This window comes from Aquarana catesbeiana, linkage group LG05, assembly GCF_042186555.1.
Source record: "Aquarana catesbeiana isolate 2022-GZ linkage group LG05, ASM4218655v1, whole genome shotgun sequence".
In the NCBI taxonomy this organism is placed as follows: Eukaryota; Metazoa; Chordata; class Amphibia; order Anura; family Ranidae; genus Aquarana; species Aquarana catesbeiana.
Genome location: NC_133328.1, coordinates 219915663 through 219933106, shown reverse-complemented (window position 1 = coordinate 219933106; position 17444 = coordinate 219915663). Strand labels below are relative to the sequence as shown.

The window sequence follows — 17444 nt, the reverse complement described above, 5'->3', positions numbered from 1 at the left end:
GTGATGGATAGATTATTTAAATGGTATAATTGTGTGTGTCTACTGATACTTGCATTCTCCAATATACACTTTCGCTTAAATGAGATCTCAGGTTTAGCTCTGCTTCAGAAGAATGGATCTAGCGGGGAATGGTTAAACCTGCTTTTTTTTGCAATCTGTGTCCTATTGGGGGATTTCTATTGATACACAAAAAGTTAGGTGAAAACTTTTAAACCCAGTAAAATACCTTCTTTACCAGTTGTCATAATAACTGGGGAGGGGAGGGGAAGGGAAATCATCATATAGGGCACTAGTTCTGGTGACAACTAAGGATTTCTTCTTACTTCCAGTTTCGGCTATGTCACAGGATATAAGGGGACATTTCCCCAATGGAATGGCAAAAAAGTGACCGGGGTGCTAACTGTATTCAAAATGAAAAAGTGTTGCCTTTAGTTCAACTTAAAAAAACAAAGTAAGGGTCAGTTCACACTAGCCCAGCAACTTTTGAGTCCAACTTTGATACGACTTCGATGTGACTTTTTACACTCTGGTCCAACTTTAATATGACTTCAATGGGACAATCTGCAGGAACCTTTTTTTAAAGTCTGACAGACTTGTGTAGTATCAGTAAAGTAATACTAAAGTCTTGTTGTTTGTTAATTTTAACTAAAAAAAAAAAAGGTCATGTCATACTTATCTGCTCTGTGTAGTTGGTTTTGCACAGAGAAGCCCTGATCCTCCTCTTCTCGGGTCATTCTTTGGTGCTCCTGGCCCCTCCCTCCTGTTGAATGCCCCCACAGCAAGCAGCTTGCTATGGGGGCGCCCAAGCCGAGCCACTGATTCGTGTTTCCTTACAGACACAGAGCCGCTGCCCGCCCCACCCCGTTTCTCTCCTGACTGACTTTGACAGCAGTGGGAGCCAATGGTGCCATGCTGCTGTCTCAGTCAATGAGGAGGGGAGTCCTGGGCAGCCTAGACACTCCTGCAACATCTCTGGATCTAGATGGGGCTCAGGTAATTATTAGGGAGGCTGAGGGGGGCTGCTGCACACAGAAGGCTTTTTATAATAATGCTTAGAATGCATTAAGATAAAAAAAACCTTCTGCCTTTACAACCACTTTAACACGGCTTCAATAGGAAAACACTGAATTTCACATGTCATCCGACTTGGGGCCTAATACACATAGTTTTTTTCAGTAAAAACAATGCTATCTCTTGTCAATATAGTTTAAAAAAATAGATTTCAAATAAATACAATAAAATCATCAACAAAAGATAGATATCAACAACATAAAAACAAAATGCTCTCTTTTCTAGCTTGACCAGTATTTTAAAACAAAAAGTATTCCTGTCGATAAAAAAAAGTGTTGCTATAATTTTTCCAGCGTATAATGACACTGACATTTTGTTTCTTTTAGAAAGTATAGCAAACCATTTACACATAAAAATTATTTTTAATATTTTTTTTAAATGCAGCTCTAAAAAAATAATAAGGAACTAATAAATAAAACATTTAAATATTAATAGTAAAAAACAGAAACTAAATATAAAAAAAATAGCAGCAAAATAATAGCTAACGAGCGAAGGGGAGGAATGAGTTAATTCAAAATAATTAGGGGTTGCTAAGAGTTACTACGAGTTTAAATAACTAAAAGGTTAAATAGTACTTCTATAAGGTTGCTTTGGCTGACATATTACTACATTGTAACTCTTATTGCCACTGTTCTATGAGTATCTTTTTGTATTGGAGCAGAAAGATATGCTTCTGTGTGAGAAGAGAGGAGAGGTTAGGTGTACTACAAATGACCAAAGTATTTAGAATGCCCAATGTCCACAACTGGTCAAATTCCTGTTGACTCATTCACTACTTTACTTTGTGAAGGAAGTATAAGATTTGACATGATTAAAGTTGTTGTAAAGGTATATATGTTTATTAAAATAATCAACATACTTACTTGCTCTATGCAATGGTTTTGCACAGAGCGGCCCTGAACCTCCACTTCTGTAGTCCCGCGCCAGCGCTTTCGTTCTCTCTGAGTGCTCCCATAGCAAGCTGCTTTCTATGGGAGCACTCATGCCAATGACTCCCACTACTGTCTCTGTGCCTCTTATGCCGCATACACACGGTCGGACTTTCTATCCTACTTGGTCCGGCACACTTTCCGACGGACTTTGTCCGCCAGGTGCGCCGGACTTTAAAACGGACGGACTTGCCCACACACACCCGGACTTTCCGGCGGGCTAAGTCCGCCCGTCTTTCCGACGGACTTTCGCCGGAGTTCCGGCGGACTTTCAGAATGAACGGACTTGCCCACACACGGACAAGTCCGTTCATTTTGAACGTGACTCAGGTGCGACGGGACTAGAAAAGGATGTCAATCTTGCCGCTTTTATCGGCGAGATTGACACCTTGCGAGCCCCGTCGCGGGGCATACCAGGCCCTTAGGTCTGGTATGGATTATAAAGGGAACCCCCTACGCCGAAAAAACGGCGTGGGGTCCCCCCTAAAATCCATACCAGACCCCGATCCGAGCACGCAGCCTGGCCGGTCAGGAAAGGGGGTGGGGACGAGCGAGCGCCCCCCCCCTCCTGAACCGTACCAGGCCGCATGCCCTCAACATGGGGGTGGGTGCTTTGGGGTGGGGGGGCGCCCTGCGGGGCCCCCCCACCCCAAAGCACCTTGTCCCCATGTTGATGAGGACAAGGGCCTCTTCCCGACAACCCTGGCCGTTGGTTGTCGGGGTCTGCGGGCGGGGGCTTATCGGAATCTGGGAGCCCCCTTTAATAAGGGGGCCCCCAGATCCCGGCCCCCCACCCTATGTGAATGAGTATGGGGTACATGGTACCCCTACCCATTCACCTAGGGAAAAAGTGTAAGTAATAAAACACACTACACAGGTTTTTAAAATATTTTATTAAACAGCTCCGGGGGGGGGGGATCTTCCTCCGGCTTCGGGGGTCTTCTTCCGGCTTCGGGGGTCCCTCCGCTTCATCTTCTCCCGGCGTCCGGTTGGTTCTTCTCCGCTCTCTTCTCCCGGTGTTCCTGTTCTTCGGCCGGCTCCTCTGCTGTCTTCAAGTAGCTCTCTTGCCAGCAGAGGTCCGGACTTCTGGGCTTCTGGGCTTCTGGGCTTCTCTTCCCCAGATGTTGACACGACGCTCTCTCCTGCTGGACTGCTCTCCGAGGGCTGCGTTGTGACTTATATAGGCGGAGACCCCGCCCCCTTTTGATGTCACAGTCCCTGGGCATGCTGGGACTGTGACGTTTTAGGGGGCGTGGTCAACATCACCCAGTGACCACGCCCCCTAAAACGTCACAGTCCCAGCATGCCCAGGGACTGTGACATCAAAAGGGGGCGGGGTCTCCACCTATATAAGTCACAACGCAGCCCTCGGAGAGCAGTCCAGCAGGAGAGAGCGTCGTGTCAACATCTGGGGAAGAGAAGCCCAGAAGCCCAGAAGTCCGGACCTCTGCTGGCAAGAGAGCTACTTGAAGACAGCAGAGGAGCCGGCCGAAGAACAGGAACACCGGGAGAAGAGAGCGGAGAAGAACCAACCGGACGCCGGGAGAAGATGAAGCGGAGGGACCCCCGAAGCCGGAAGAAGACCCCCGAAGCCGGAGGAAGATCCCCCCCCCCGGAGCTGTTTAATAAAATATTTTAAAAACCTGTGTAGTGTGTTTTATTACTTACACTTTTTCCCTAGGTGAATGGGTAGGGGTACCATGTACCCCATACTCATTCACATAGGGTGGGGGGCCGGGATCTGGGGGCCCCCTTATTAAAGGGGGCTCCCAGATTCCGATAAGCCCCCGCCCGCAGACCCCGACAACCAACGGCCAGGGTTGTCGGGAAGAGGCCCTTGTCCTCATCAACATGGGGACAAGGTGCTTTGGGGTGGGGGGGCCCCGCAGGGCGCCCCCCTCCCCCAAAGCACCCACCCCCCATGTTGAGGGCATGCGGCCTGGTACGGTTCAGGAGGGGGGGGGCGCTCGCTCGTCCCCACCCCCTTTCCTGACCGGCCAGGCTGCGTGCTCGGATCGGGGTCTGGTATGGATTTTAGGGGGGACCCCACGCCGTTTTTTCGGTGTAGGGGGTTCCCTTTATAATCCATACCAGACCTAAGGGCCTGGCATGCACCGCGCTCACCGCAATAGGAAAATTTGTTTTTCCTATTGCAGAGAGCGCGAGATGCAATACCCTGCCCTCGTGTCGTATCTGGTCCGTCGGACCAGCCTACACACGAGCGGGCTTTCCGTCGGACCAGCACACACACGAGCGGACTTTCCGCCCGAAACTGAGTCCTACGGAAAGATTTAAAACTTGTTTCAAATCTAGGTCCGGCGGGCTTTTGGGAAGAAGTCCGCCGGAAAAGTCCGCCGCCGCCCACACACGGGCGGATTGTCCGGCACACTCTGGTCCGCCGGACCAAGTATGCCGGAAAGTCCGACCGTGTGTACGCGGCATTAGAGAGATTGAGAAACAGCAGCACAGGATACAAATCAGGTAAGTATTTGCCTTAACCACTTTACCCCCTTCATGACCAGAGCATTTTTTGCTATTCAGCACTGCGCTTTTTTAATTGGCAATTGCACGATCATGCAATACTGTATGTAGATGAATTTTTTATCATTTTTTTTCACACATATAGAGCTTTCTTTTGGTGGTATTTGATCAGCTTTGGTTTTTTATTTTTTGCGATATAAATGGAAAAAAGACAAAAAAATTGGGAAAAAAACAATATTTTCTACTTTCTGTCATAAACATATCCAATAAAATCAAATTTCGTTGGTAAAATATCACAAAAAATATATATTATTTAGTCTGTAGGAAAGTTATAGCATCCACAAAATATAGTATATATATATTTTGAAAATTGATCGATCCTTCATTGAGGCCCTTAAAATTTCAGGACAGTACAAATGACCCCTTTTTGGAAATTATAGGAATTTAGTAAGAGCCATGGCAAGTTATTTTTAAATTATAATTTTAATTTCTTCATTTTCCAAAACATTTTGAAAATAATCAAAACATTTTTTCACAATTTCAGCGCAGTACAGGGTCATGATATGACTGGTGATCAGGGACACTGACTGGTTAAAAAAAAAAAAAAAACTAAAAAAATGTTTTAAATAATGTTTTATTAAATATTTTTTTAACGTTTTTTTTTTTTTTTTAAAATACTTTCATCAGAGTAGTTGAGTAATGAGTTACCATAGGAACATTGTACTACTCTAGGGGGGTAATCAGGGATTTTTTTAAATTGCTGGCACAATGAAGATCATTGTACCAGCAATGCTTTCAACTGGCATGAATGGATTAAGTCTATGACAGCTGTGAATACTAGTGATCTGTGATTGGCTACAGCTAATCACATGGTACAGAGTGCTGTGATTGATCCAGGTACAGTGTGGTAGCTGCGGGGCCAATCACAGCTCACTAGCAAAGGAAGCAAAGCTGTTGAATCATATTCATTCAAAACAGTTTTATTGACATTGTAATCATGTGATAGTGATCACCGGGCCCCGAGTATCAGGATCCACATTCTGCTGTGTCCGGGTACGTCGCTTTACCTGGAAATAGTCCATAATGTAGAGGCAAAAATGTTTTTGAAATGATTTGCATTTTAAAATTGCAAACTCTAGATTGAATATCATCCCCTTCGTATGAAACCCCCTAGATATATCTTCAGATATCATATCATTAGACCAAGGAACTATCAAAACAAACATCATATCAAGATTAAATACATTATTAAAAAATGCAAAGAATATGGCACAACCTTCATTCTGCCTAGAGCAGACTATAAAGCAAAACTCAGAGACTGGGTAAGGAGGACAATAGGCGGAGTCACGCATACACGTCATTTCCGGGTACGATAGTTGCTCGCTGAGCCTGTGGAACGCAGCTGGAGCGCACACTGCATGTGCTAACACCACAGCACTGACACTATCTATACCTTCATAGCTGTAGCTATTCTGGAACTTTTGGTTTTATTTTTGAGCTTGTTTTTATCAGTTTTAATAAAAATACTTCCAAGTTTTTGAAATACTACTCTATGGGAGCCCATATCTTGTTCTTTTGCATGACAATTTACTATTGTAAGCAATAGAAGGAATTATCCTGTACTGGACATCGGACGTTGACAACAAAGAGCTTGGAGGGATCCTGGCTGATTGACTCGCCATTGAAAGGATCATCCTGACCTGAACAGCAAGTCTACCCTATATGCGAGATACCCCTGTAGGGGTGAGTGGAGCTGGTGAGTGGGGACCCAGGAGGGGGAGCATAAAAGTCACCTGGATATTACTGAATTTACAAGCACTGGCCACTCTGGAATTCTTTTTATAAAGACTTTCTTTCAATGACTTTGATATACACGTTAGCACATTTTTCTAGCACTTATGCATTTTTTGGACTGTTCATTTTTTTCTATTCTTTTCTGTTTTTATGAATGTATGGTTGCTGCACTTGCACTTTATATTTTAAGGTCACGTTCAACATATACTTAATACCAAGTACAGGTTTATTCACCTAGGGGAGGCAGCACTTTAACTTGGTACATGTATGAAGCACAGATGACACTTTATTTATGGGTATAACCTCATTTTTTATATTGCACTAAGTTTAGGTGTGTAATGTTAACAAAGGTAGTTTTTACACCTACATATTACGCATACCAGTAAAGATACATCCTATAAAGAGCGATCTGGGTGGATTACCCTTCAGGATATAGGTAGCGCCACCAACCCCATTTTTCATGTATAACCTGTTTTCTAGCCCCCAATTTGGGGACTTAGTAGGGGAGGCTGCAAACCTATCATTTTGTCCTAAGCACTGATCATATTTGTTTTATTATGGGTAAGGAGGACATTAGCCACAGAAGCAATCAAAGGCCAATGGTAACTCTGAGCCCGGGTTCACATCTGTGCTAATTAGATGTGCGTTTCCCCACATCTAATTCGCATAGTAGGAGAATGTGACCGGCTCCCTATGGAGCCGGTTCGCATATCTCCGGGGCGGCTGCGGAGCGCACTGCACAAAAACGCTGTGCGTCTTTGGCTCCGTTTCGGGGCCGAATTCAGGCATAGAATCGTCCCTGATTCGTCCCTGAAATAGGGAACAGGGACGCACAGCGCTCCTGTGCGATCCGCAGCCCGTTATAGTGTGAACCCGGGCTTAAAGACCTGCAGAGGTTTACAGCCAGGATGGTAGAAACTGTGTATGGGACAACTGCAACTTGGATGCTCCAGAAAACTGAATTTTTTTAAAGAACGATGAGAAAAAAAGAAATATTGCAAAATCACATAAAATTCAATTTGGAGATTTCCAAAGCATCTTCCAAATATTGCAACCCTCAGGTGGCCAATGGAACCTTTAAGGATGGCACCACACAGACAGGACCAGAGCACTTAAGTCAGCCCACAGGATGTAAAAACAGAGGAAAAGGCAGAGGGCACAATTGTGAGGTAAGTATGCATCTCAGGTAGGTGGGAGAGTTTAGCCTGGGGGGGGGGGGGGGGATGAGTGAGTTTTTTGTTATGGTGAACGTATCCTTTTAAGCCAATCACATTCACGTGTACAGTATGGCTGAAAAAACTCTACAGTCTTGTTGAATGGGTATAACTTTTTGAAAACGAATAGAAGCATTTTATTATGTAAAACAACAATTACAAAACATAATAACTAAATCAATCAAAATTAATGGACATGTTGTTCAGCTTAACAATCTTATATATCATGTCTATTCATTCAAAGTTAGTTATCCATTTATTGAACATTTGCATTGTTCATATTGATAATGTAATCCACAGGAGCACAGTGCTATTACTCAGTTTAATTATATGGTTTCAACGGAAGAAAGAGCATTGTGTTATTATCTGAGATAAAGTCACATTAACCAAATTCCTGGAAAACTACATAGAAATATGATGATAAACCAGGGTTCCTTTGTGCTATTCAGTATTTAACTTGCATAAAAGATCCTATGTACAGTAGAAACTGTATTACAGCTATCATATTCTTAAGCCTTCTAGAATGCTCTTATATGAACTGATCTTTTGTAGGTGATGTGTCCATTTCCACTAACAGCAAGAAAAGATTGGCAGTCAATAAAATGTTAGGATAATAAAGAGGGCTTGTTTACAAGAGACCTTAAAGCTGACCTTGCACTAAAAGGCAAAATCCACTTATCACATCATGCACTATGAAAGGGTGGTCATAGTTGAGCTCTCTTGCTGGGGGCTCCTGACAGTCCTTTAGCTGTATTAACCCCCACTGGATGATTACAGGGATAGGGGTGGGGTAGAATGGTGGAGGATTTCTTCTAAAAGAAGAAGAATCAGCACAAGGGACATACAGTGGCGGCTGGTGCTCAAAATTTTTTTGGGGGGCGCAAACAAACTGAAAAGTACTGAAACACCCCCCGGCCCCCCCTATCAATCGCAGCCTCACTGTGCCCATCAAATGCAGCCATTGTGCCCATCAAATGCAGCCTCTGTGCCCATCAAATGCAGCCATTGTGCCCATCAAATGCAGCCACTGTGCCCATCAAATGCAGCCACTGTGCCCATCAATTGCAGCCATCCTGCCCATCAATTGCAGCCATCCTGCCCGTCAAATGCAGCCACTTGTGCCCGTCAAATGCAGCCACTTGTGCCCGTCAAATGCAGCCACTTGTGCCCGTCAAATGCAGCCACTTGTGCCCATCATATGCAGCCACTTGTGCCCGTCATATGCAGCCACTTGTGCCCGTCAAATGCAGCCACTTGTGCCCAGTATATGCAGCCACTTGTGCCCATCATATGCAGCCACTGTGCCCACCGACTCCCCCCCCACTCGCGGGACTCGCAGCTCTGGCAGCACCCCCAACCCTCCCTCCGCACGCGTGGCTCTGGCAGCACCCGAAACCCCCCGCACTCGACTCTGGCAGCACCCCCCAACCCCCCGTGTGCGGCTTTGGCAGCACCCCCTGACGCTTACCGCCAGGCAGCAGCTCCGTACACCAGAGCGGCAGGGACCTCCACTCCAGCGCGTCTTCTCACGCTCCTCTTCCTAAGTGCCAGGCATCCAATAGGGTTACCTGGCACTTTGTCCAATTAGGAAACAGGTCTGACACCCTGCCTCTTGATTGGCGGGGAGGAAGGTTAATGTGAAAATAGCGAAAATTAATTTGCTAACGTCACACAATTGGGTGGGATCAGGGCGCACTCGGCACCCCGAGCCCATCCTATTTTGAAGCCTATTAGAGCCTCTGGCTCAAATCAGGTGCTTCAAAAAGTACCACCCCCTCCCGCCTCCACCATAGGAATTCATGCGTCCGGCGTCCTGATAGGGGCCGGGCACAGGGATGGAAGGGCGGTGCCCGTGCGCCCACAGTGCACGGGCCGCCACTGTGGACATATCATACTAACTGTAACTTATGTCCCTTGTGCTGATTTTTATGTTTTTTTATTTTAGCTAAACTCAGGCTTTAATAGGAGGACATCATTCAAGTGGGACTTAGCATGATATAGCAGTACAACCCTGATCACTATACAAAGGTTTGGGGGCCTGTGTCAATGGCATTGGCTTGATATGACATGCTTCTGAGGTAATTTAGAATTCAATGACAGGTGTAATTTACCTGCAGTTGACCTGCCATTTACATCTGTTATTTTACACATTAATGCACATTGCGTTATGCCAGCTTATTCAATTGGTTGGGCTCTGTGGTGCACTGAATCACAAAAGAAAACCCAAATGCATTATTTTTAGCAAATGCAGTATGCAACAGCATAGGGTAGTGTGTTTAAGTGGGTTGATTTACTAAAACTTGAGAGTGAAAAAAACTGGTGCAGCTGTTCATAGAAACCAATCAGCTTCCAGGTTTTATTGCCAAATCTTAATTGAACATGTTGAAGTTAAGGCTGGGTTCACACTGGTGCGACACGACAGCCGTCCTACTTTGGATCCGACTTTGCCCTGCGACATGAAGCCGGCATGTGTCCGATTTTCAATGAACGGGGATCCGACTTGGATCCCCGCCAATGCCCGGCACTGTGTTTGGTATGAATCTTTAGGGGGAACTCCGCGCCAAATTTTAAATAAAAAACCGGCATGGGTTCCCCCTCCAGGAGCATACCAGGCCCTTGGGTCTGGTATGGACCTTGAGGGGAACCCCCTACGCCGATAAAAACGGCGTGGGGGTCCCCCCCCAATCCATACCAGACCCTTATCCGAGCACGCAGCCCGGCCGGACAGGAATGGGGGGTGGGGACGAGCGAGCGCCCCCCCCCCCTCCTGAACCGTACCAGGCCGCATGCCCTCAACATGGGGGGTTGGTGCCTTGGGGGAGGGGGCGCGCTGCGGCCCCCCCACCCCAAAGCACCTTGTCCCCATGTTGATGAGGACAAGGGCCTCTTCCCGACAACCCTGGCCGTTGGTTGTCGGGGTCTGCGGGCGGAGGGCTTATCGGAATCCAGGAGCCCCCTTTAATAAGGGGGCCCCCAGATCCCGGCCCCCCACCCTATGTGAATGAGTATGGGGTACATGGTACCCCTACCCATTCACCTAGGGAAGTGTCAATAAAAAAAACCACAGTACACAGGTTTCAAAATTAATTTATTGGGCAGCTCCGGTATCTTCTTCCGACTTCTCCCGGTGTTCCGCCTCTTCTCCCGGGCCCCGCCGCTATCTTCTTCCAGCTCTATTGCCAGCGAGGGGCCCGGTCTGCTGCCGCTGTCTTGTCGCCGCTGTCTCGCCGCTTCTTCTCTTCATCTCTTCTTCCGATGTTGACACGACGCTCTCCCCGGCTGGAATGCTCTCTGTGCGCTCTGCTCTGACTTATATAGGCGGTGACCCCGCCCCCTTATGCCGTCACAGTCTCTGGGCATGCTGGGACTGTGACGGCATAAGGGGGCGTGGTCATCGGGTGATGACCACGCCCCCTAAAACGTCACAGTCCCAGCATGCCCAGAGACTGTGACGGCATAAGGGGGCGGGGTCACCGCCTATATAAGTCAGAGCAGAGCGCACAGAGAGCATTCCAGCCGGGGAGAGCGTCGTGTCAACATCGGAAGAAGAGATGAAGAGAAGAAGCGGCGAGACAGCGGCGACAAGACAGCGGCAGCAGACCGGGCCCCCTCCCCCAAGGCACCAACCCCCCCATGTTGAGGGCATGCGGCCTGGTACGGTTCAGGAGGGGGGGGGGGCGCTCGCTCGTCCCCACCCCCATTCCTGTCCGGCCGGGCTGCGTGCTCGGATAAGGGTCTGGTATGGATTGGGGGGGACCCCCACGCCGTTTTTATCGGCGTAGGGGGTTCCCCTCAAGGTCCATACCAGACCCTAGGGCCTGGTATGCTCCTGGAGGGGGAACCCATGCCGGTTTTTTATTTAAAATTTGGCGCGGAGTTCCCCCTCAAGAACATCTGAGCACAAGTCGCGTGCCGAAGTCGGATCATGCAAGACGGCAATCCGACTTTGATCCGACTTCAATGATAGTCAATAGGCTGAAGTAGGATCAAAGTCGGACAAAAGTAGTACAGGGAGCATTTCTAAAGTTGGAACGACTTGTGTCGGACCAGTTAGGACGGCTCCCATAGGGAAACATTAAATTTCACACGTCATGCGACATGAGCTCCCAATGTCGGAGCGTTTGTCGGACCAGTGTGAACCCAGCCTCAGAGCTGATTGTCTACCATGCACAGGTGCGCCAGATTCTGAGTGCTCCAGTTTTAGTAAGGCTGGTCATACACTATACAATTTTCTTGTTCAACTTTCCTTTAGATTTAACAAAACCATATAACATGAGGTCAAACCCAAACCTTTTCAATCTGTATGCAATCAGGCAGGCCCTTGCCCTACATGGTTGAAGGTAAATCTAAAGGAAATTTAATAAGAAAATTGTATAGTGTATGGCCAGCCTTAATCTCCCCCAGTGTGTTGCAGTGTTCTGAATCACAGGTGCGTTTGGGTGCAATTCAGAATGAATGGCATTTCAGCACACCAATGCACATGGCATACGTTGCCACGTGTTGTGGCCACATTCATATTATTGGAATGCAGCAGTGTGAACCTGGTATTTTTTTTTAAATGCATGCAAAGTAAGTATCTGAAAATGGTACCAGCTTCTTGCAGTCTACTGTATAGCAGAGGTCTGAAAATGTATAAGGAGAAGCAGCACGAGGAGCCAATCAGGTGTGCTGCAATGCAAGGAGCATTATGATAGGAGAAGAGTTATGCCGCGTACACACAAGCGGACTTTACGGCAGACTTTGCCCGGCGGACTTTTCGACGTACTTTACGACGGACTTTCTGAATGAACGGACTTGCCTACACACAATCCACCAAAGTCCGTCGAATTCGTACGTGATGACTTATGACCAGACTAAAACAAGGAAGTTCATAGCCAGTAGCCAATAGCTGCCCTAGCGTGGCTTTTTGTCCGTCGAACTAGCATACAGACGAGCGGACTTTTCGACCGGATTCGAGTTTGACGGATTTATTTAAAACATGTTTCAAATCTAAGTCCGTCCAACTTTTGAGAAAACAAAGTCCGCTGGAGCCCACACACGATCGAATTGTCCGACGAAATCCCGTCCACCGGGCAAAGTCTGCCGTAAAGTCCGCTCGTGTGTACGCGGCATAACAGAGATTAACTCGACAGTGTGCTGCTACTATTTTCACTGTCCATTCACAGGGTGGGAAGCTGTAACTAAAAGTAAAACCTCAGCAAAGAAAGATCTGGTTCCTTCCTGTGCCAGACAGGGCTGTGTAAATTTAGAGCTGGTTGGACAGAAACACAAATCATTTGCTCTCCTATATGTATTTTATCTTTGTATTTAGCTGTTTGCCTAGAATATACAGGTAGCTTTAACCCCTTCCCACCGACCGTACGCATATGTGCGTGCTCGGCTTTCCGGAGTTATACCGGGATGATGCCTGCAGCTGCGGTACTGTTGTTTTGAGCGGGCGATCGGCTACCCGTGTATAACAAACGATGCAGCTAAAAGCCGCTCGGCTGTTATACCGGAGGAGCGGGAGGGGACATCCCCCCTCCCGCCGCTCTTACCGGGCCTCCCGTGCAATCGGGAGGCCTGGTGTCCAATCGGCTGCCTCCGGCAGCTGTGGGTGGGCTGGAACGAAGCTGTGGGCGGCTTCGTTCCAGCCTTCTCAATGTAAACGCGGAAGCGACGTCATGACGTCACTTCCCGTTTACTCGGCTGCCAATGGCGCCGAATTAAAAAAAATACACAGTATTCAGAATCGCTGTTTTCGGCGATCTGAATACTTTGAAGTGCAGAGGAGGGATCGGGGGTCTTTTAGACCCCCGATCCCTCCATAAAGAGTACCTGTCACCACCTATTACTGTCACAAGGGATGTTTACATTCCTTGTGACAGCAATAAAAGTTAAAAAAAAAAAAAAAAAAATTTAAACACAATTTATAAGTCTAAAAATAAATAAAATAAATTAAAAAAAAAATTTTTAAAGTGCCCCCGTCCCCGCGAGCTCGCGCAGCGAAGAAAACGCATACGGAAGTCGCGCCCCGCATATGTAAACGGTGTTCAAATCACACATGTGAGGTATCCCCGTGATCGTCAGAGCGAGAGCAATAATTCTAGCCCTAGATCTCCTCTGTAACTCTAACCTGGTAACCGTTAAAAAAATTTAAAACGTCGCCTATGGAAATTCATAGCTACCATAGTTTGTCGCCATTCCACGAGTGCGTGCAATTATAAAGCGTGACATGTTTGGTATCTATTTACTCGGCGTAACATCATCTTTCACATTATGCAAAAAAATTGGGGTAACTTTACTGTTTGGTGTCCCTTTTCCAAAAATTTGCGTTTAAAACACCGCTGCACAAATACAGTGTGATATAAAATATTGCAACAATCTCCATTTTATTCTCTAGATTCTCTGCTAAAAAAATATATAATGTTTGGGGTTCTAAGTAATTTTCTAGCAAAAATATGGATTTTAACTTGTAAACACCAAATTTCAAAAATAGGCTTAGTCATGAAAGGGTTAATAAACCCATAGGGGTACATAGCTTTCAGGCAGCATGATTAAAGTATGACTGGAATTGTCAATCTACATATAAATATACATCACAAATACACAGAAGGCCAAATCCCCCTATTCCCCATAGTTTTACGTAGTGAGAGGTAGTTTTTGATTATTTATATGGCATGTTTAAAAATATGTGTGAATCCCTAAGAGCCATGTGCAGAATTTTTTTAAGCTATGAAGAATACCAGCAAGAGAAACACTTTTTTCAATCATTGTATTACCTTGTTTGGATGTGAAAGTTGTTTGTTGTGCCCGTGTGTTCATAATCGTGAACCGCAGCAGCGAAAATCATAGCAAAAATTCCAGTTCTGTTAGCCAGTGCTAGAGAAATGAAAGAGTGGCGTAATTATTCATCAAGGAACTCCATTACTTAACCCTTTGTTGTGTTTTAAGAATGCAAATCACATTTTAAAGCTCATGTATAGTAAGGTATAGAAAATAGCACAAATACTTAAAGTGATTGTAAAGTCTCGTATAAAAAAATAAATAAAATAACAAACATGTTATACTTACCTTCTCTGTGCAGTTGGTTTTGCACAGAGCAGCCCAAATCCTCCTTTTCTCGAGTCCCTCTTTGCTGCTCCTGGCCCCTCCCTCCTATCGAGTGCCCCTGCAGCCAGCAGATTTCTATGGGGGCACCCGAACCGAGACAGAGCTCCATGTATTCATTCACAGCCCCGCCCTGGCCCTGCCCCCTTTCTCCCCTGATTGGTTGACTGACTTTGATTGAGCCAATAGCGCCGCTGCTGTGTCTCAGCCAATCCGGAGGAGTGTCCCGGACGGCTTAGATATTTGTGGACATCACTGGAGAGAGAAGGGGCTCAGGTAAGTAATTAGGGGGGTGCGGGGGGGGGGTGCTATACACAGAGGGTTTTTTTAATCTTGATGCATACAATGCATTAAGATAAAAAAAAAACCTTCTGCTCTTTTACAACTTCTTTAAGAAGTGCAACAACACACACACACAAAAAAAACTATATCAGATCTAAATGTAATAAACACACTTCCTTTTATTTTAATTAAATAAGGTATGGGTGAAAGTGATCATGATATTTATTCCACAGTCTGTCAATTGCTTTAACAGAGAAGTCTTTGTCTTCCTCCCGCTTGTAAAAATCATTTTATTACCTGGTGATCCTGCAAGTATCAACAAAAAAAGACTAATTTCCTGCGCTCAAGAGAAGTGCAGTGGCAAAAGACAATCCAGAATCTTCAGCTGATCCAATAATTGCACTGGTTTTGCTGCCCCCTGCGGGAGTACTGCAAAAACAAAGAACAAAGGGCGCACCAACCTAGCGCATTACCTTTTGTGATAGATTTATTTGTAAAAAAAAAAGACAGATATATTATCACAAACAACATCAGCAATAAGGAAAATCAAAGTCCACAATGTACTTGAAGCGACCCGGTCACCTAGACAAGTCCGAAGTGTGAGAAGACCCCCCTTCCAAAAGTCTAACATGTTTTTGGGATCCCCCCTCGAAACGCATCAGCTTTTTGGAAGGTCTTCTCAGGCTTGGGACTTGTCTAGGTGACCGGGTCGCTTCAAATACATTACAAACTTTGATTTGCCTTATTGCTGATGTTGTTTGTGAGTATATATCTGTCTGTTTAAAAAAAAGAAAGCCATCCTGAAGGTAATGCACTAGGTTGGTGAGACCTCTGTTCCTTGTTTTTGCGATAATAGCAATATTTGATGACTTTCCACTTACTTTAACAGGGTGGCAATTCTGTTCATTCTGTGAAATTACTGCAGCAGTGTCGCTATGTAGACAGTAGTTTAACCACTTTAGGACTGCCCACCGCACGTATACTGTGGCAGGGTGGCTCTATTGCGTCAAGTGATGTACCTTTACGTCATTTCATGCAATAGATACTGTGGGCACCCACGATCTCTGCACAGAGAGGCAGAACGAGGATCTGCCTATGTAAACTAGGCAGATCCCGGTTCTGACAGGGGACAACATGGAGATCTGCTGTCCCTAGTTGTCCCAGTGAGCCCAGCCCCCACACAGTTAGAACACACCCAAATAACACAGTTAACCTCTTGATCACCCTAGTGTTAACCCCTTCCCTGCCAGTGTCATTTATACGTTGATCAGTACATTTTTTTTAATACTGTAATATTTTTTATTTTTCTATCACTGTAATAATGTCACTGGTCCCCAAAAAGTGTCACAGATCGCAGATCGCCGCCATTACCACTCCCCTATTTTGTAAACACTATAACTTTTGCGCAAACCAATCAATATACAGTAAAACCTTGGATTGCGAGCATAATTTGTTCCAGAAACATGCTTGTAATCCAAAGCAAGTACAGTATCTCACAAAAGTGAGTACACCCCTCACATGTTTGTAAATATTTTATTATATCTTTCATGTGACAACACTGAAGAAATGACACTTTGCTACAATGTAAAGTAGTGAGTGTACAGCTTGTATAATAGTGTAAATTAGTTGTCCTCAAAATAACTCAACACACAGCCATTAATCTCTAAACCGCTGGCTACAAAAGTGAGTACACCCCTAAGTAAAAATGTCCAAATTGGGCCCAGAACTTCACAGGTTGCCACTGGAGTCCTCCTCCACTCCTTCATGACGACATCACAGAGCTGGTGGATGTTAGAGACCTTGCTCTCCTCCACCTTCTATTTGAGGATGCCCCACAGATGATCAGTAGGGTTTAGATCTAGAGAAATGCTTGGCCAGTCCTTCACCTTTACCCTCAGTTTCTTTAGCAAGGCAGTGGTTGTCGTGGAGGTGTGTTTGGGGTCATTATTATGTTGGAATACTGCCCTGTGGCCCAGTCTCAGAGGAGATCATGCTCTGCTTCAGTATGTCACATTACATGTTGGCATTCATGGTTCCCTCAATGAACTGTAGCTCCCCAGTGCCAGCAGCACTTATGCAGCCCCAGACCATGACATTCTCACCACCATGCTTGACTGTAGGCAAGACACACTTGTCTTTGTACTCCTCACCTGGTTGCTGCCACACATGCTTGACACGATCTGAACCAAATAAGTTTTACCTTGGTCTCATCAGACCACAGAGTATGATTCTAGTAATCCATGTCGTTAGTCTCGTTGTCTTCAGCAAACTATTTGCAGGCTTTCTTGTGCATCATCTTTAGAAGAGGCTTCCTTCTGGGATGACAGCCATGCAGACCAATTTAATGCAGTGTGCGGCGTATGGTCTGAGCACTGACAGGCTGACCCCACACCCTTTAAACCCCTGCAGCAATGCTGGCAGCGCTCATATGTCTATTTTTAAAAGAACAACCTCTGGATATGACGCATGCACTTAACTTCTTTGGTCGACCATGGAGAGGCCTGTCCTGTTAAACCACTGTATGGTCTTGGCCACCGTGCTGCAGCTCAGTTTCAGGGTTTTGGCAATCTTCTTATAGCCTAGG

At 45.9% G+C, this 17444-nt stretch overlaps 1 protein-coding gene across 1 annotated transcript in view; it reads right to left on the bottom strand.

The window, feature by feature from the left end:
• Positions 1 to 17444, bottom strand: part of PDE1C (phosphodiesterase 1C) — a 1091434-nt gene that overhangs the window by 158508 nt on the left and 915482 nt on the right. The window contains 2 exon segments of the mRNA XM_073630562.1: positions 14251 to 14329; positions 14332 to 14350. Coding sequence (XP_073486663.1) covers positions 14251 to 14329; positions 14332 to 14350 — 98 coding nt within the window.